We start from the raw sequence: 19,277 nt of genomic DNA on the forward strand, positions 1-19,277 counted from the left end.
AAAAAAAAAAACACAGTAATTTTTGGGGGTTTCTTTTCTTGCCGCGTCTCGCTTTTTAAACGCCACGGTTTCGCGAGGCGGAAGCAACGCACCGCGGTGAACAGCTCGCGCTCGATAGGAAAAGAGAAATTCGCGATTTCTTAATCATTTTCTTTCCTGAACCTCGTGTTAAAGCGACCGATTAAAATTTGCATTTTTTTTTTACAGTTTATTTCAAAACGACAGCACGGTTTTTATTCAGTCGCTCGTTTTTTGGGCGAGGTTTCTTCTTCCCCCACTCCCCCGAATCAAAAAATAAACGAAAAGGAGAGAGAGAGAGAGCGTGTGTAAAGAAAGAAAAACATGAGTTTTTTTTTATCTCCGTCAATGCTTTACAAGTATAATTAACAGATGACAATTTTCACTTCAGCGTGTGAGAAAGTCCTATTATTTTGTAGTATAATTCACCTGTGATGTAAAAAATCGAGATTTTTGCTTTTTTAAAAAAAAAACAACATTGGCCGGTATTAGTGTACAGCGATTAAATGCATAGGGTTTAAAGAGTTTCAACGGTGAAAAAAACACACATCCTCGGTCGGTATATTACACTGAAAGGGCATGTTGTATATTTATATTCAACTGCCAAGCCCTTAATGGAAACTCATCAAAAATATAGTGTTTGATAAACCCTTTTGCCGGTCGGTCTTTAATAAAGTTCTGCTCGTCTCTTTCCTCCGTTCCGGTCCGTTTGCCTCTGTGTGCCATCCAAACCGTGCCCGTCCAGTTCGCTGAAGCTCACTGATGCGGGCGAACTGGACCCGTTTGCCCAGCCGTAAATCGCAGCGTGCCCAGGCTGGGTGTGTGTGCGCGCGCGTGCGTGTGTGGTTGGGTGGGATGGGGGGGTAGGAGGGTGGGGGGGGGGCTCAGTCTGTGCACCTCAGGCCATTCATTTAATCCCTGACTGCCTCCCTGGTCATTTTCCAAGTGCCCCCTCCGCCTCGTTTCCTTTTATGGGGGGGGGAATCAGTCTCACTCTCGCGCTTGAGCGCTTATGGCGTCCCGTTGGTTGGCATCCCAAGGGTCAAACAGACTATTTCTTTGAGTCTGTTCATTTTTTTTTTGCATCTGCTGTCCCCATTAGTAGAGCTTGAGCTTGCGGACTGGCACGCACACGCCTGTGCGTTTGTGTGTGTGTGAGCGCGCGCGTGTGCGTGGGTGGTCAGGAGGGTCGGTGTCACCGCTGGCCATTCCTTCCCCCCACCCCACCCCTCCTCCTCTACCCCCAACCCCCCCCCCCCCCGTATTGACTCCGTTCAGCCCCAGACCACACGGCGCTATCTCGCTTCCAGGCTCTCCAGGTAGTCGAGGGCCGTGTCGTAACAAAAGCGGTATTGTTCCTGTAATAACACAAAGCGGAGGGATTATAAGTAGTGATAGTAATAATAATAATACTTGCATTTCATACAGCGCCTTATCACGTCTTCGACACGTCTCCAAGCGCTTCACACAATATACTGTAAAGTGTTTTGTGGGCGAAACACAACAGCCAATTGCGCACAGCAGTGTCCCGCAAACAGTTGCGGATTGAAGTGACCAATTTTATTATTATTATTTGTTCGAACAAATTATTATTCCCGGCAAAGCGATCCGCCAATCGACTAACGACCAGGTTCCTACTTACTGCTAGGCAAACAAGGTTTTGCCCCCTGCCCGGGAATCAAACCCGGGTCTCTTGCTTGCGAGGCAATTGCTCTAACCCCTGAGCTACACGACTCGGACATTGCTGAGACGTCGCAAAGCCGCTGTTAAAGCGGGTGCGTTCTTAGGTTAAAACTGCAGTCAATTATATCGGCGGAATGGGGGTGGACTCCGCAGTGAGTGTAGAAGCTTACACTCCTTCCGTGCTTCTCAATCAGCTGGTGTCGAGGGGGTTAAAAGGACCCGCGTGATGGCAGAGAGCTCCAGCAATATCCAGAGCACCGCAGTAGTGTGTCAACTTCACACCTTTAACAAGCTTTCTCGCACATGTTGCATTTTAGCAGATTGAATTTCCGCCAAAAGAACAGTCAGGTTTTAAAATAAATGGGCTCAGAAGTCACAGCTTCTAAGAAGAAGAGACACTCGGTTTGATGAGCTCAGAAGCTGCTGTGTGAAATATTTCTTTATTAAAAACTCTTTCTCTCTCTCACACACACACACACACACACTCACTCACTCTCTCTCACACACTCTCTTTCACACTCGTCTTCATCTTTCACTCTTTCTTTCACTCTCTCCTTTTCTCTCACTCCTTTCATTCCCTCCCTCTCTCTTTCTCCTCCTCTCTCTCCCGAAACATTCCCGACACAGGTACTGCCACCACCTCGTGTCCTCTGACGTCCGAGCCCCCACTCCGCTTTGCATCAAGAGCACAAAGGCGTTTTCTGCCGCGTCGAGCGTGAAATGGTTAAACCGTCAGGAGATTCCCCCCCCCACTCCCAAACACACACACACACACAAAAAAACCTTGATTAAAATAATCATGTTCCAGTCAAGGCCGTTGGAACATCAGCGAGGCTGAATGTCAGCATTCAGGCTCCAGTGGGTTTGTGTGGAGTTGGGGAGGACACTGATGGATGCCGCGGTAAAGGCTGCCAGACTCGTTTCAAACTCAATTGCCGTTCAAAATGTCATTAAACAGCGGGGAGAGAGGTCGCTGAGTGTGGGCGGGCTTCGCAGGCCCTCGAATTCTACCTGGCCGAAGCCTGCGTTTCATCCTGACGCTGGAGCTGGTGTTCCCGGCTTGACCAAAGCAAGCCCACCTCCCCCCACCACCACCCCCCACCCCCACCCCTCCACCCACTCACCGGGGACTCCACCATGTTTGGCTTGTTGTTGCGCAATGTCTTGACGGCGTGGAAAACGTCCACCATCTTCTGGTATCTGATCATCTCCTGGATAATGGTACAGGCACAGAGAGTCCCACTGCGGCCCCCTCCGTTCCTGAAACCAGACACGTCACGGGGGTCATCGTCACATCCCGCCTTTCATTTAGTGACGCACAGTTTCACAGACGCTTAGATTTACACAGTCATAGTCACATAGATTCTATTCCATCTACCTCCGGAGTTACTTTCGGTTTATCCCGCAGATAAACCCTTACAATAGATCCTTTTCGAGCTTCGGAGCGCCCAGTTACTCAGGAGGTGAGTTCGGATGAAGAAAGCCATTTGACCCCCATCTGATCTCATCCTTTCACTAACTACCCACCCCTGCCATTCCCCAGCTCGGGTGCCAAGCCACGAGAGAAGCGCTCTGAGACGCTACCCTGTGTGGAGGGCGCTCTGTAAGTGCAAGTCGTCGTTGTATGATCGGTATGCGCTTTGGGACGTCCTCCCGACGTGAAAGGCCGTGTAGACGTCACCGTGTGAATGTCGCCGGTGCTTCGTATTGGGCTGAGGCTGTTAGTTCACTCTCACACTCGGCCACTCACAAGCAGTGAACTATTGTCCTTCCGTCTCCGGATTCCGTCTGCCATTTCTCAACTTGCTTGAGCAGGTGCAGGAACGACTTCCTGGATTCGGGGATGTCCCTGTAGGCCGACCATCGCAGGTACTGGAAGTGCCGGACAATCAGCTGACCCTCCTGTAACTAACCAGGAAGAGACCGGGATTAGAGATTTGCAGCAGTGAGACCCGGCACATTTCCCAATGGCATTGGATTCCTCCCACTCCCCCACCCTTCGCATTGGACGTTCCACCAATTAAATCATTACTTTTCCTGCAAAATACGCAATTCACAGTAAATTTCCACAAAGCCCTTCCACAAAGACTGATGCGGAGCTGAGGATGGTTGGGGGTGGTGGTGGGGAGGTGGTTTGTCGGTCAGGAATCGGACCTTTAACGTTCAGCTGACCGGGCGGCCGGGGAGCCAAGGTTAATGCCAGGTTGGCTGGCTTCTAGCCTCTTTGGTTAGAAACAGGTGGTGGTGGTGGTCTGTGCTTTCGGATTTGTCAGGCGTGCTATAAGTAGCTGTGGCACACAAGCACTTCCTTCCCAGAAACTCCAGGTTCCCAGTCCCTCAGTGAGCGTTACAGTCAGCCAGTCACCCCGCACGTCTCACAGACACATGGCTTTGCTTGTGCCAAGTCGCCAGCCACCCACAGCTTGTGTTTATATAGCGCCCGTCATGCCAGGCGGCATCTCAGAGGGCTTGAATTTCCTTCCACCGGACAGGGCTCTCAATGTCAAGCCAAGTGGTTCTAGCTGGTTCAACTCCAGCAGTTACCCCAACGCACAGACGGGGGTCCCCGAGCCTTGGGGATGAGGTAAACAGGATGCGTCATTCCAGGAACAGGGAGCGCATTCCATTCCAACGATCTATCTCTGGAAATTCCACGTGTAGATGGGAATGCGCAGAATTCTCAGTTTGGTTTCGATACAGTGACGGGTTTCTGCGTGTGTCAGACACCCGGATGACCAAAATTTCCCAATGCAAGTATTATTATTACTTGTGACGATAAACACAGCTCAGTATTAATCTCCTGCCATGGATGTGAAATCACAATGAACTGGAAACCTGAGCTGTGCAAGATCCTCTGTTGCAACATTTGTTAATAAAGAAGGTTACGAAAAGCAACACAGGAAATTTATTTAACACCGCAGGACAGGTGTCAGGCTCGTTTGGTAATACTTTTTGGGCCAGTGGGTTGTCGCCATTAAGCCCCTGGAGTCAAGAAACTTTGAGCTGACAGTCCAGGGAGGTGTTCCGGCACAGTGCTGGGGTGTGGGGAGGAAGCTGTTAGGCGCTGTCCTTTGCACGAGTCGTTAGCCCGAGTTCCTGTTTGCGCCTGAATTATGCGGAGCTCTTGGGTCAAGAGAGTTTCTCTCTCCCGGTGTCCTGGCCAACGATCCCATCGGATAAAAATCAGTCGATTGACTTCATGGCCGTTTGCAGGAGAGGTTGCTGTGTGCAAACTGGCTGGATATTTGTTAGGTCAGGGTATTAAGGGATCCGGGGCAAGGGCGGGTCATTGGACTTGAGGTACAGATCAGCCATGATCTAAAAGATATGGTGGAACAGGCTCGAGGGGCTGAATGGCTTCCCCTTGTTTCCACATTTGTACTGCGTTCACTTCGGGACGTCCTCCTGGGCGTTGTAGAAAATACATGGATTTTTATCAACATTATTACGGTTATTCGCCAAGTCGATCCTCACCCGGGATAAATTCTGAACCCGCAGCAACCGGGTGACAATCTCCTCGTCGGCCGTGCGGGAAATCAACTCCACCTGGATGGGCCCGTGCTGCTGCAGTCCTTGTTCGGGCCAGTATTCCAAGCACGGCTGGCGAGAGGGCAGAGAGAGAGAGGGAGAGAGACACACACACACACACACACAAACGGGTTAATGTAAATAAAGCCATATATTGGCTGCAGGTCGGAACTCTATCTTGTCTCAAATTCCCACCCGGGATCTGGATGTTACTCTGTTTACATTTCGGACGGTCTCAACAGTCTCTCAACTTGGAGGTCCGCTTTTTTTTTTCTCTCTGAGGGGTACTTGGGTGAGAGACAAAGAGAGGAAACCGCTTCACATTAAGCCTGCGGTTTGGCAATTTTCTCCGAAATGAAAGAGGAAGATCGATACTGTTCTGCGAGTGTGTGTGTGCGCACGTGTGTGTGTTTGTCCGGTGAGGGGTGGAGGGCTGCGTGTGTGTAGGACGGCGCGTGTGTGTTTGTCTGGTGTGTGCGTGTGTGCGTGTGTGCGTGTGTGTGTGAGAGGTGGTGGTGGGGGGCGGCTGCGTGTTTGTGCGTGTGGTGTGTGTGTGTGTGTGTGTGTGTGTGTGTGTGTGGGCTGATGTGTGTATGAGGGAGGGGCGGTTGGGTGGGGGTGTTTGGGGGCTGTGTTATGATGTGTGTGAGGGTGTGTGTGTGTGTGTATGCGCGCGGGTGTGGTGGGGGATAACGTACCCAGGCTGAGTTCAGCTGATTGAGCTGGTTAAGCATGATTATTGATGTGCAATTATAATCATACACGAGTCTCCAGAAGTCTGTGGTTGTGTTCTGTAAAGGATGTGGGGTGACAATAAAGGTTGCTGCTCCCCTGTAGCTCTGAGGAGATTCAGAGAGAGAGAGAAAAAAAACACTTCAGTCAACAGACCTTGTTTTTTGGTACCGTAACGCGCTTCTCTCTCATAAAGTGTAGTGACTGCGTGTGTTTTGTAGGCGAACGCGGCAGCCAATTGCGCACAGCAATACCCCACAAACAGCCATGTTAAGAGTGACCAATTTTAGCTGTGGGAGGGGGAGGGGGGAAAAGGGGAGATTGTCGGCCAGGACACCAGGAGAGAGACACCTTTCTCTTTTCTGATAGCACCCTGGGATCTTTGACGTCCAGTTGAGTAGGGTACGACAGGGGAGTTTGGTTTAATGTCTCCTCCGAAGGACGGCGCCTTGGGCGATGCGGAGCTCCCCCCAGCACTCTACCGACGCTTCAGGCTTGACTGTAAGCTCAAAGTCCCCAACGTAGGGCCTGGATCCATGACCTTCTCACTCAAGAGGTGAGAAAGCTACTAAACCGAGCCAAGTTCACACCTCTTTGTAGCACAGAGACACGAAGAACCACAAAGAAGTGGATTGCGATCGTGTGAGGGGGAGAAGTAGGGGGGGTGTTGGGGAGGGGGTGGGGGTGGGAGACGTAGTGTTGATGGGCGTGGGAAGGTTGGGGAGTGCCAGTTTCCTTCCCCATTGTGTGTTTGGCGTCACTAATTGCTCCACTCAGTGGTCAGAGGAAGAACTAACCAAAACCACGTATGTCACTGCACTTTATAATAATAATCCTTGCATAATAATAATCCTTACATACAGCGCCTTGTCACGTAGTTGAGATGTCTCAAAGCGCTTCACAGGATACACTGTAAAGTGAATTGACTGTATATTTTGTGGGCGAAAGTCGGAGCCAATTGCGCACCGCAGCGTCCCCACGAACAGTCGTGGATTGAGTGACCGATTTTATCTGTGTGTGTGTGGGTGTGTGTGTGGGTGTGTGTGTGGAGAGGGTGTGTGTGTGGGTGTGTGTGGTTTGTGTGATTGTATGTTGTGGATTGTCGGTCAGGACAATCGTTAAACGTCCCGATGTCGAAGCGACGAGAACTCACGTCCATCAAGGCAGCGTTGATGTAGTTGTTGCTCTCTCCGTCCACGGTGATGAGGAAGGGGAGGCAGCGGTCGGGAGGCAACACGTCCATGCTGCGGTTCTTCTCCCGGTTGCGAGGGAGCAGAGCGATGCTGCACTCCTCGATGTCCAGGTGCGGCGTCACTGAGTTCAACGTCTGGAACGCACAACGTGGGACGAGGAGGTGAGCTAAGCGGGCGCTTTGGGGCAGCGAGGGCTGGGGAGCGTGACTGAAGGCGCGCTCGGAGAGGAGAGATTTGAGACGGCCCTTGAAGGAGGCAAGGGAGAGGGCAGGGGTGAAGGGACTGTGGGTTGGGAGTTCCATAAGGCGGGGGCAGAAAGACTGAAGGTCCGACCGCCAGTGGTGGGGTGGGCCAGGCGGGGCGGGGGTGGAGGGACATGGAGCAGAGGGAGGTCGGTACAGAACCTGTCTGTGAGAGAAAGAATAACAAATGGTGGAGTGGGGGGGGGTGGGGTGGGAAGTCTTGAACAAGTTTTTCCAGAAACTCACCTGGAATTCTTCCTTCAGTTGCGAGGAGTTGCTTTGCGGGTCTATTTTGACCATTTCCTTGTAGGTGGGCTTGAGCTCACAAGCCGGGATGGAGGTGTCCCCACACAGGCAAGCTTCCAGGATAGCGTCGTGGATGAATATGTACTGTTCCTTCAAGCCAAGAGAGAGAGAGAGAGACACTCATCAGGTTATTACCCAGCAGATGCTCCCCACACCGCCTCGCCGCCCCCCCACTTCGCTCCCTCATCCTTTCCCGCGGTGGGGAAACTACCCCCTCTCGTTCCACACCCGCCAATACCTTCCTTCTTCAATACATTTAATTCCCTCCTCACCCCCATCTTCCTCTCTCTCTCTCTCTCTCTCTCTCACTACTCTCTCTTCCTGCCTCGATTAGCCGGGACAAGCAGGCGGCTGGAGTAAGTGGAGCGGACGTGGAGGTAGTGGATCGGTGGGCGAGTAAGCAGGTCGGAGAGGTAGGGCGTAGGGAGGTGCCAGGGCGTGAAGGGTACGAAGACGAGTGCGAGTTGTTGTGTAAAATGCAAGGATTATTGTCTTCCGTCTGTGTTCCTGTCGTCACGGACGCTCAGTTTGCTTTGACATCCGCTGGGAATAAATAAGCAAGTTCCCCGAGTCTGTCGCCTTCGCCTACCTCAGTCTGAATCATGTTAATCCTCCTCGCGTACAGGGTCTTCACGCAGTTGTAAATGTCCACGACTCCCTCGCACTCCGCCATGTCCAACATCACGTCCAGCACGATGTAGCAGCCCGTCCTCCCGGCACCGGCACTAAGCGATCAAATGCAGGCTCCGAGTCAGAGAGAGCGGAACAGGCGTACACACACACCCCACCCACCACCATCACCGCCGCGCACACCGCACGCACGTCACGACGCATCCCAGTAACAACTGAGTCTCGTAGCGTAGTGGTTAGAGCGCTCGCTTTGTAAGCGAGAGAACCTGGTTATTCGGTTCCCGGACAGGGCCAAATGTTAGGCAAGTTCCCTTACTCCGCGCGTCTCTGTTTACCCAGCGGTAAGTAAGAACTTGGTTGTTAGTCGATTGGCGGATCGCTTTCCTGGGGGTAATAACCCCTCCAAGAGAGAGAAAAAAAAATTGTTCATTAAACCCAAGTGTTTGTGGGGACGCTGCTGTGCCCAATTGGCTATTGCGTTTCGCCCACAAAATACACAGTCAATCCACTTTACAGTATATTCTGTGAAGCGCTTTGAGACTTCACGAAGACGTGATAAGGCGCTGGATCAAACCAAGGATGGTTATCGTTATAAATTGTTGACAGCGGTGGTGGGGGTGGGGGAGGTGGTTGGGGGGGGGGTTCTAGTCACAAAAAGGGATCATGAACACCTTTGGGGCAGCGATTGTGAAAAAGCATTTAGTCGTCTCTTAATATGTTAATACCCCACACATTTAATTCCCGTTAAATGAACAATTCACTCTCCCACGACACTTCATTCTGTTACTGACAAACGCCTGGAGTTCTAATGCCTATAAATAAATAAAAACCTTGACTTCGGTACGTTTCAAAATATGCGGCATCTCTGGCACGTAACAGGAGCTCTGAGCTCGCAAAATGGTCTTAGCGCTGTTCACTCGCTGGCGGTGTGACAGCCTTACTGCAACGTTGGCAAGCTATGCTGTTTTACCCCCGACGCGTTCACACACCCCCCCCCCCCCCAACGCACACTCCGGGGTCACCGAAACCTGCGCCTAATACTTTCCGGAATTAGGTAAGCGCGATGTGACCCTCTCAAGGGAGAGAGGGAGAGAGAGAGAGAGAGGGAGAGAGGAGAGGAGAACGTGGGGAAGGAGATAGGGAGGGAGTGAGAGGGAAGTTTAATGATGGAAGGAGGGAGGGAGGGAGGGAGGGAGAGAGAGGGAAGGAGTCAATACTGACCTGCAGTGGACAACGACAGGGCCCGAGTCGGGGGGGTTCGAGACCTTGACGCATCGTATGAAGGCCAGGAGGCCGGTGGCGTGGTACGGCACTCCGTGTTCCGGCCAGGCCGTGAAGTGGAACTGCTGCACCTCGTGCCGGGCCGAGTAGCCTCTCTGAGCGAAGAAAAGACAACGATAAATGGGCGGTGTGGTGGGGGGTGGGGGTGGGGGTAGGCTTAAAACATGGGAGGAAAAACAGCTCTTAATAGGTTGGATTGCGGTCCGCACCTTGTGTGGGGGGTGGGTCGGGGGGGGGGGGGAGTGTGGGGGTGGGAGGTCTTACCCTTTCCAGTGAGAAGGTCCTGACGGTGTACTCCGCCAACGGCTCTGTTTTGATGAGGGTGACCTTCAGATCGCCGTAAAGCTCGGTGTCGTCGGGCCAGTATTTGCTGCATTTGACCTGTGGGCGAAGAGGTTCGGGTCATCTCACGTCAACTCCCCAACCCCCTCCCTCTCCCCCACCCCCCACTTAGTAACCCCCTTTCTCCCCTCTCTCGCCCGCCCTTACTCTCCCCCACACACCCCCCCCCACCACCACCCCGCGCACACCCACATCACCCCACCATCCCCCGCCACCACTTACCCGCCCGACCTCCACCAGCTTGGTGATCATCACGATGCTGGCGCAATGCTCCTGCCACACCATCCGCCAGAAATCATAGACCATCTCCTGCTTGGGTCCTGGGACGAGCAGAGCGAGAGAGAGAGAGAGAGAGAGAGAGGGGGGCGGGGGGGAACATTATTTTAGGAACATATGAAATCAGGGCCATCCAGCTCGTTGAGACTGCTCCATCACTGTCCATTCCGTGCCCTACATACCTCAACCTTCCCTACTCTAGCCTCCGAGCCATATACCCCACCCCACCACCCCCCAACACCCTCAGCTATCTGGCTGTCTTGCTTTTGTTGTTTCTCCTCCCCCAGATGTGTGCAGTGGAAGATGGTGAGATATTTTGGCAGGTATTGGGATTCAGGTTCGCTTTTCCTCATCCGATAAGCCGGTAGAACAGGCTGGATGGGCTGAATGGCCTCCCCCTCTTGATCCTGGCTATCTCTATCCTTCCTCGAGCCGGGTAGCAAGTGACCCAAAAAAAAACACAACAGAATAATCTTGTACCTTGAGTTGCGATGAAGTGATTGGCTTTGTGGTAACCCTGTCAGGAGAGAGAAGAAAGATAGCATTAATCAACAGGACTGTGCGTGTGTGTATGTGTGTGTGTGTGTGTGTGTGCGCGCGCGCGCAGGCTGTAAAACATGGCTCAGAGCGTGCTGAGGGATGTGAGGCATGCAGACTTAATCCACTTTAGCCTTTGGGATGGAGCTAAATTGGGGGGAGTGGGAGGAAAGTGGGGAGAACGGGGTGGGGGGGAAAGGAAAGGGGTCATTACACCACACGCAGTGGGTTGCATGTGAACTCACAGCTCCAATCGTCGGGTGGCTACATTTTAGGTTTCGATAGATAACCTTTTTTTCCCCCCCGAGGTAAGTCTCCTGTCTAACCCGGTTTTCTACTCTGCATCGTGTGAAAACAGGAGCCAGGCCAATCGTCTTGTCTCGGGCTAATTAGGAAGGGATTTGCAACACAGCTTAACTCACAGCGGTTCCAGCCTTGGACTAGGTGCGTGGGGAAAGTGGGGTGGGGAGTTGAAGAGGGAGGGTTTCACTGAACTCTATCCATTTGAGCTAATGAAAGACTTGAATCAGTGAAACGTTTGAAACGTCAATGTAATTTGTCCTGAGTGAGTTTCTGTCACGATGGAGTAGAGGAGATACTCCGCATGCACACTCCAGCCAGGCAACAGTAAGGTACAGAAATGCAGACGGCAAAACAACACCCAGATGCGGAACAGTGCTCAAGGGACTCACACGCAGGCTGCTCCCAATCGCTTCGGAATGAGTGGCAGCTCTCGCCAGCTCTCGGTGATCAATACGAGAGATTTTGGTTTGGTGCGGGAAATGTTTCACGGGATCGGAAATATTTAAACGAATGGGTGGGGAGAGGGTGAGGTGGAGGGAAGAGGGAGAGGGGGGGGGGGGTGTCCCGTTTTGGGGTTCTGTAGAACTTGGATCGCCTGCTCACGACGGGCTGACTGGTGACCAGAGGCTAGAGGCCCTGAGGTGACTTGAGATGGCTTCCCCGAATCACTGACACAAGTCCACCTTCTCGAAAGGATGGCTCAGAAGTTAGCCAATGTTCGACAGTGACATTCAGAATGATTGGCAGCAGCCTTACCATTCCCGTTACAGCCCCCGCACCACCCCAAACTCCCACCCCACCTCCACCCCCCCCCCCCCACCACGAGACCCCACGATGGAATGATATTAAACATGTGCCAATTTCCCAATTCGACATGCAACATCGATCCCAAATGCTCCCATTTGTTTCCCGAATGTGATGCTCCTGGGCAGGAGAAGAACAACGCAAACACCAAAGAACGGGCACGAGAGGGATCTTTAAGCCACGGAGACGAGGTCAGGCCAGCAGAGATGTACTTACTTCTCTGTTAATCTGTATCTACACTCCACATGAGGAAGAGTTTGTGAAAACCAACAGAGATACAAGCATGTAAGTGATAAGCAAGAGGCAGACACGAATACAGCTTACAGTAAGAAAGGTTCTTAGAAGCAACATGCCTCGAGCTGGGTGCCGAAGCTTAAGTGTCTCTCAAAGTCTTATCCCGAGAAATCTTTACGAAAAAGGGAAGCACGGACAGCGAGGCAAGGCTTAAGACCTTCCTTAAGAAGGTCTTAAGGCTTAAGAAATTCAGGCTCTGTTAGGATCGCTCGAAGCCCCAAATCAGTGTGGTTCTCTGGGCTTCCTTGCTGGTGTCTGGAATTTCTCATGGTCCAGGCTGACATTCTAGCACAGTACTGGTGGGAGGGGTGTGGGGGGAGCGCTGCATTGTTGGGGGTTCTATCTTTCAAACGTTAAACCGAGGTCCTGTCTGTGCCCCGTTCAGCGGATGTTGAGGCTCTCAAGACACTTTTCGAAAAGAGGTGGGAGTTTCTCTCTCTCGGTGTCCTGGCCGACAAACCCCAAGATAAAATTAGTCACCGACTCCGTGGCCGTTTGTGGGATGTCGCTGAGCGCAAATTAGCTCCCGCTTATAAAATACCGAGTCAACGCACTTTACAATACATCCAGTGAAGCGCTCTGAGACATTTTGACCACGACAACAACTTGCATTCGCACAGGCCCCTTCACGCGGGACAGCCCTCCCCGGAGCGCTTGATAAGGTGCTGCGTGAAATGCCAGGATCGTGACGTGTGACTATCCAGGTTTGCCGAAGGGTTATGGCGGGCATCGGGCGGGAACCTGCCACTTACATCGATGTAGCTGGCATTGACGTAATCTGAACCGGGATCTCCCAACAGCGGATGCAACTTGACCCGATGACGATCGTCTGTGGAGAGAGCATTACACGTGTGGGTTTCTGGTGTCACACAGAGTTTAAGCAGCGCTGAGACAGGCTCGTCTACCGTTAAGGCAAGGGTTGATGACGTGGGAGTGTTTGGGGTTGGAAGTTCCTAACAGGAAATGAGACTGTCCAAATTTAGAACTTCTAAATAATAAAAAAATACTCCCCTCCCTCCCTNCCACCGCACGGCCAACTTCCAGGGCGTTGGGCCACTGCTGACTTCACTTCCTTTTCGAAGTGACTTTTTGAATTTGTTGATCCCCTACCTCTCCCGCCCCTCCTCCCCCGCCCCCACGCTCTCCTCACTCACTTACAGGCGATAATGTTTTCATGCCGAGTTTTGGTCCTGTTCTCTTTTTTCTTCGACGTCTCGCGGCACGAGGTCTGGCCTTCAAAGAAACTCTGGAGGAACAGCAAAGGACGAGAGGTCAGGGCAGGACGCGAGGTGCGAGCTCCCAGCCACCGCAGTGACAAGACAGCGTGCGTTCAACTCAGACACTGCGACTATTGGGGTCTCGCGAGCTGCTTGATATCCCGCAAGGCACGCTGAGATTCCCCAGTGAGAGAGGCCGAGTGAGACGTCTCACGCGTCTCACACATCCGCCACGGCAACAGGACAAGATGGCGCAGGTTATACAGAGTTGCAGCGTGCGATGACCTGCAGCAGGACAGAAACAGGCCATTCGGCCCAACTCGTCCGTGCCAGTGTCTATGCTATACTCCACACAAAGTCCTTCCACCGATAACAAGGGGTCAAAGCTGTGGAGGGCAATTTCAGGCACGATACCCAATAAGTATGCGTTATTGCAGAGGGGAATTAATTGGCTGGAAACAGGGTTAAGAGGAGGAGTGGTCGAATCGTCAAGGGACAAGTGGGCAGGAAATGGTGTCTGAGGTGACCCGATGCCTAGGAAGTTGGCCATTTTTAGAACGCGAGACCTCCGGTCCAGTGAACGTCATCCAGGCCCTGTTTGCGTTAGGAACAAACCCACGCGGTGACGGCGACAACTGAATGGTAACAACTGGGGGGGAGGGAGAAAATTGTTTTTTTTCTCGCCATTTTCCTGTTAATCGCACCTCGTACTCCTGCTTGAAGCCGTAACCTTCCGCCGTCTTCATCTGGTTGATGTGCTGGAGGAGATCGGCCACTCGTACGGCGGGGTGCAGCTGGCCTGTCTGGTACGGAGACCCTGCTCGTCCTCGGGGGCTTCGCGAGAAACTGCCCAACAAACTGCTCGACTCGTTCATCACACTGCGCTGGTCATCTGCGGGGGATGGATGGGGAGGTGGTGGGGTGGGGGGGGTTACAAGAAAACAACAACAACAAGCAGGAAGGTCAGAGAGCAGGACAAGCAACCTTAGTGTAGTGGTTAGCGTGCTCGCCTCGCAAGCGAGGGAACCCGAGTTCGATTCCCGGATTAATTAGCAGGAAATAGGAACCTGGTTGTTAGTCGATTGGGGGATCGCTTTCCAGGGATAACAAACCCCCCGAAAAAAATTTGGTCACTCAATCCACGACTGTGCGCAATTGGCCGCCGTGTTTCGCTTACAAAATACGCAGTCAATTCGCTGTACAGTATATTCTGTAAAGCACTTTGAGACGTCGCGACCACGTGATTAGATGCTGTAACCGATCGCACGGATTATATCTCATTACGAGCGCGAACCGGAACCTCAATTGGCCCGAAATCCCAGGCCGGAGCAGCTTGGTGGAGGCGAGAAGGACGTTACCTTTGTGGGATGACTTGCACCTGGTGCTGCAGTTGTGAGGGTCTGTGAAGGTCAGGCCGTGACGCTCGTCCTCCTGCAGTGTGCTCTGGTCAGTGAAGCTCCTGTCCATCGCGTTCATTATCTGAGCTTTCTCGTGACGGGAGCTGATCACCGTCTTCTTCATCTGCGTCGGTTTCCTGAAAGCGGACATTGTAAGTCTCGTGGCTTCTCACGTGATTTTTAGCTCTATATACGCGACATGTTTTTCTGCACGTGAGGTATAGCACTGTGCGGTACTGTATGCAGGAAGGGATGGGCTGCCACTGCTTTGATATGCGTGGGTTAAACATGGTACAGCAACCTTGCCTCAATATCACCAGCCAGTACAGCACTTGTGTATTTATGTGTTATTCATATGAAATCTGACTTATACATAACTCTACATAAGTCATACATGATATGACTTGTGCATGTCTGCCGTAACTCATACTTTGCATAAGTCATATTAAATATCAACTGATACCACGTGTGCGAGTTTTACTGCATATAGGAATTGCTAGATGAAAAAACACAGACCGAGATCCATCTTGTTGGCCTTCTACCATCCTGGTAGTCGCATGCTACGGCAACGGAGATGTTGATAGCAATCAATTAATTCTGTATGGATCAGTCCGCGACAGAGTGAAAAGCTTTGGGAACCTCGGATCCAAAATTGCCTGGTTCTTTCAAGCCATATTATTACCCTTACTATAATGTCATCTTAAATTACTCATACACTGAATCCCCACAATATTATTTTCTAAAAGAAATCGATGTCATTTGCATTTGAATGAAACAACACTTTCTACTTCCACCGTCTCCCCGGGGAGCCTGTTTCATAGATTTACATAGATTTCCATATTGTAACGATTACATAAACACCCACAACGGGGATCTAACTTGCGACATTTCTTAAGAAGAAATCAGGGACTTATGCGCAGTTAGGAAATCCTTACGCCGCAGGGATTAAGACAGTAAAAGCGTCGTCACTGACCACTTACGGGTAATATGAATAGGCATAGTAGCTCCTCCTGATAAAGGAGAGAGATCCGGGACAGCGGAGGGAAGAGCAGAGATAATATCAGTGCAAAGATTCAAACACTTTGGAAAAGTTCCATTAGTCTGAAAATTCATCAAGTCAAACACAGGTGGCATTTGCTATTTTTTTTTAACCATAATCCACACTTGATCCCAGTGCTTATTTGAAAATGAAATATTCTTTTGTATTTGATACAGCGTCTTATCACGTCGCGAGGACATAATGAGTTCATGAAGTGAATGATGAATTTTATCGGCGGTGGGGGATTGTCGGTTGAGACACAATGTCCCTTTTTTTTTCCCTAATAGCATTGAACAAGGACACAGCCCGGACGAGCTCGGTCACCTCCAAAACGCAGTCACTGCACTTTACAATAAAACCACGTGCCTTGCTTTGAGATGTACCCCTTTCCTTCCACACACCCACCCCCCCCCCCACCACCACCACCACGCGAGCCCCTGTATCAAGATACATGTCCATTTTCCCCTCTGCAACGACTGACTACTCTGAATCACGGAATCTCTGCCCCTTATCAGGATCGAATCAGGAAAGGATTGCGCTAGTACGACTGTGTCTCCAAGAGTGATTGCCACTCAGCTCTCGGGTGCTGCCTCCCCTTCTGATACAGTTTGATTTCTGCTGCAAATTGCCGACAGCCGATGAAATGCCTCGACACGGTGACCTTTTCCCCTGCCAGAACAACAAATGCAAAGCTAGCAATCGAGAGAAATGTAATGGACCAGCGGGGAAAAAGAAAAGCATTTAGATTTGCAAAACACACACACGTTATGCTGTGTGCCCGTCCAGTGGGTAATGAAGCTCATTCATCAAATCTTGAATGACGTGTGATAACTGGGAAAGAGGAAAACAAAACTTCAAAGTGCATATTTCTCTCTCTCTCTCTCTCTCTCTCTCTTTCTCTGTCTCTCTTTCTTTCTCTCTGAGTGAACGAACCCATTGGGCGTTCTCCCAATCATCTGTAACTCACGGCTATGAAATAGCGAGGCACAAAATTCCTCTCCCCCCCCCACCCGATGGAAACCAATTAGTCTTAGAATTTAATTTGTGCGGAATCATGGAAAAATCCTAAATTTGGAGTGTTTGTGGTTGAACACGATAGACCCCCCCCCCCCCACCCCCAACCCTTACATTTGATACATCGCCATTCACGTCACAATAACGTCGCAAAGCGCTTCGCAGGATACGCTGTTAAGATGGACGTTAAAGATCCCACGGCACTAATGGGAAAGAGAAGGGAGTTTCTTACTCTCTCGCGGTGTCCTGGCCTGGCCAACAATCCCCCAAATAAAATTGGTCACTCACTCCACGGCTGTTTGTGGGACATTGCTGGCTCCAGCATTTCGCCCACAAAATACAGTCAATCCACTTTATAGTAAATCCTGCGAAGCGCTTTGAGATGACTCGACGATGTGAAAAGGCGCTGTATCAAGTGCAAGGATTATTATTATTATTATTAATAAAAATAACGGCATCCGGATACTAAATCGGGTCAGAGCGGCAATCTGAAGTGCCGCCATTCTGCTTTTTCACTCCTTCAGGAAGCACTTTGGAAATGGTCGCAGGTCAGATAGTGAAGCGCCAGTGTGTGAATGAGTGAGTGAGTGAGTGAGTGAGTGTGTGAAGGAGAAATTGAGTGAGTGTTGGAGCGAGCGAGTGAGTGTGTGAAGGAGAGATTGAGTGAGTGTGGGAGCGAGCGATTGAGTGAGTGTGGGAGTGAATGAGCGATTGAGTAAGTGAATGATTGAGTGATTGAGTGAGTGAGTGAGTGTACAGCGAGGCTTCTTGTTTTCTCATTTCGCGCTTTACATTTTATTGACCTGTCGTTCACGGGTTCCAAAGGAATCCTGCTCTGTGGGCTGGAGTGAAAAGGCAGGTGCTAGTTTCAATTTTCTGCTTGGAATCCCCTGAAGATTGAAGGGCGAGTGAGCGGGGGTGTGGGAACAGGGAATCTCAACGGCATTTTATATCACATAAAGATATAGGGACTTAAAAAAAAACCATATTAATAGGGTTTTATGTCAAGGTGATCAGGTGCTCAATCCCCCAGTGTGCTGAGCTGACAATCTCGGTTCCCTGCTGTGCTGAGGGGCTGAGGACCGAGTTCAAAGCGTGGTCTCTCCCCATTCTTCTCTCTGTTTAGTCGTGTCGACATAACCGAGAACATGGCAGCTCACCCGAGCCTCTGACCTCGCAGAATTGGGAGGAATTAGGAAAAGGAGGAGAACGACCAGGGGCGTGCTGCCGTGGCTCAATTTGAGCTGCCCCAACCGATGTGACGAGACGCTGTATCAAATGCAATAATAATCATTAATATTAATAATTACTAATAGTAATAATTATTATCACAAATAATATTTGATCCCCATTACAGAATGCGTGCGTTCCAGAAGCGAAAACGCAGGCGGGTGAGAGAGAATTCATACTCCCAGCAAACGGTCGTATGGATCAAACTCCACAAGCCTTGGTTTACTTGTTAGTTGATTGACGCATTGCGGAGTGACGATGTGTCAGTCTCACACACTTGGCTGCATCACATACACACAACAGTGAGTGACTCAGTTAATGCTGGAAACGCAATGGTATATCGGATCAAACCGATATAAAGTCAGTACAGTTGATACAGACAGGAGGACAAGAGCTCATCAACCCACAGTTTAGATCTAAATGAGCAAAGACATGTTTTCTAAACACTTTGTGTGTGTGTGAGGGGGGGGTGTGGGTGGTGGGGGAGAATGAGGAGTGATGGATATCTTTGCTGAGCGAGCACCCCTGGCCTTCCTGAACCTGCTCGATGCCTCGTGGTCTCAGCAACTTCTTAAACCTCAGCCAGACTTTTTTTTGTTGCTATTGGCCTCTCGAGGCTTCCGTTGGTGTGTAAGACTCTCACTGCTGGTTTGACTCTGAGCGCGTAATCGTTCGCAAGGTGCCCTGGTGCGGTTGTTGCTTGACAAGCCAGTGATCATCCTCGGGGGTGTTTGAAATGACGTCCTGTGGACGTTGACCGCAAGACGAGGTCTCGGGAGTGGCTGTCGGGCTCTTACCCTTTCTTGACGAAGACGAAGATGGCCCCGAGGATGAGGATGAGCACGGCCAAGCCTCCCGCACAGATTCCCAGGATCAGCCCCATCTCCTCGGAGCGCTGGGCTGCTTCCTGGCTCCTCTTACTCTCCTTGCAAGCAGCTGCTGGTGAGACATGGAAAAGGTGGGGAAGGGAACAGAAGGAGGAAAGGAGAGGGAGGGAGGGAAAAGCCAGGGAGAGAAAGGCGAACGAGAGAGAGAGAGAGGAAGGGAAAGAGAGAGGAGCGAAGGAGAGACAGAGTGAGGGAGGGAGAGAAAGGGGAAAGGAGAGAGGAGCGAGGGAGGGAAGGAGAGAGGGGAAAGGAAAAGGCAAAAAAAAAAAAATTAACTGTTGAAGGATTCAACCTCCAGCATCAAGGTCTGCCAACACTGAGCTG

The 19,277-nt window shown here is 51.1% G+C and overlaps 1 protein-coding gene across 7 annotated transcripts in view; it reads right to left on the reverse strand.

Annotated features, from left to right (window-relative positions):
• Positions 1-327: 327 nt before the first annotated feature.
• Positions 328-19,277, reverse strand: part of ptprub (protein tyrosine phosphatase receptor type Ub) — a 119,499-nt gene continuing 100,549 nt past the window's right edge. Inside the window, exons 14-33 of one of the 7 annotated variants that reach the window (XM_042338626.1) lie at positions 18,864-19,002; positions 15,764-15,793; positions 15,578-15,580; positions 14,745-14,920; positions 14,091-14,278; positions 13,328-13,415; positions 12,922-12,998; positions 12,092-12,109; positions 10,712-10,748; positions 10,178-10,275; positions 9,878-9,994; positions 9,554-9,708; positions 8,292-8,427; positions 7,643-7,792; positions 7,115-7,288; positions 5,928-6,068; positions 5,176-5,301; positions 3,452-3,609; positions 2,826-2,961; positions 328-1,376 (exon numbers count right to left, since the gene is read on the reverse strand). In XM_042338626.1, the coding sequence (XP_042194560.1) occupies positions 1,314-1,376; positions 2,826-2,961; positions 3,452-3,609; positions 5,176-5,301; positions 5,928-6,068; positions 7,115-7,288; positions 7,643-7,792; positions 8,292-8,427; positions 9,554-9,708; positions 9,878-9,994; positions 10,178-10,275; positions 10,712-10,748; positions 12,092-12,109; positions 12,922-12,998; positions 13,328-13,415; positions 14,091-14,278; positions 14,745-14,920; positions 15,578-15,580; positions 15,764-15,793; positions 18,864-19,002 (2,210 nt within the window). In that variant the 3' untranslated portion in view covers positions 328-1,313. Of the gene's footprint in view, positions 1,377-2,825; positions 2,962-3,451; positions 3,610-5,175; positions 5,302-5,927; positions 6,069-7,114; positions 7,289-7,642; positions 7,793-8,291; positions 8,428-9,553; positions 9,709-9,877; positions 9,995-10,177; positions 10,276-10,711; positions 10,749-12,091; positions 12,110-12,921; positions 12,999-13,327; positions 13,416-14,090; positions 14,279-14,744; positions 14,921-15,577; positions 15,581-15,763; positions 15,794-18,863; positions 19,006-19,277 lie in introns of all 7 variants that reach the window. The other 6 variants (XM_042338628.1, XM_042338623.1, XM_042338624.1 and 3 more) reach the window with 6 other exon arrangements.

This window comes from Callorhinchus milii, unplaced genomic scaffold (genome assembly GCF_018977255.1).
Source record: "Callorhinchus milii isolate IMCB2004 unplaced genomic scaffold, IMCB_Cmil_1.0 Scaffold10, whole genome shotgun sequence".
Classification (NCBI taxonomy): domain Eukaryota; kingdom Metazoa; phylum Chordata; class Chondrichthyes; order Chimaeriformes; family Callorhinchidae; genus Callorhinchus; species Callorhinchus milii.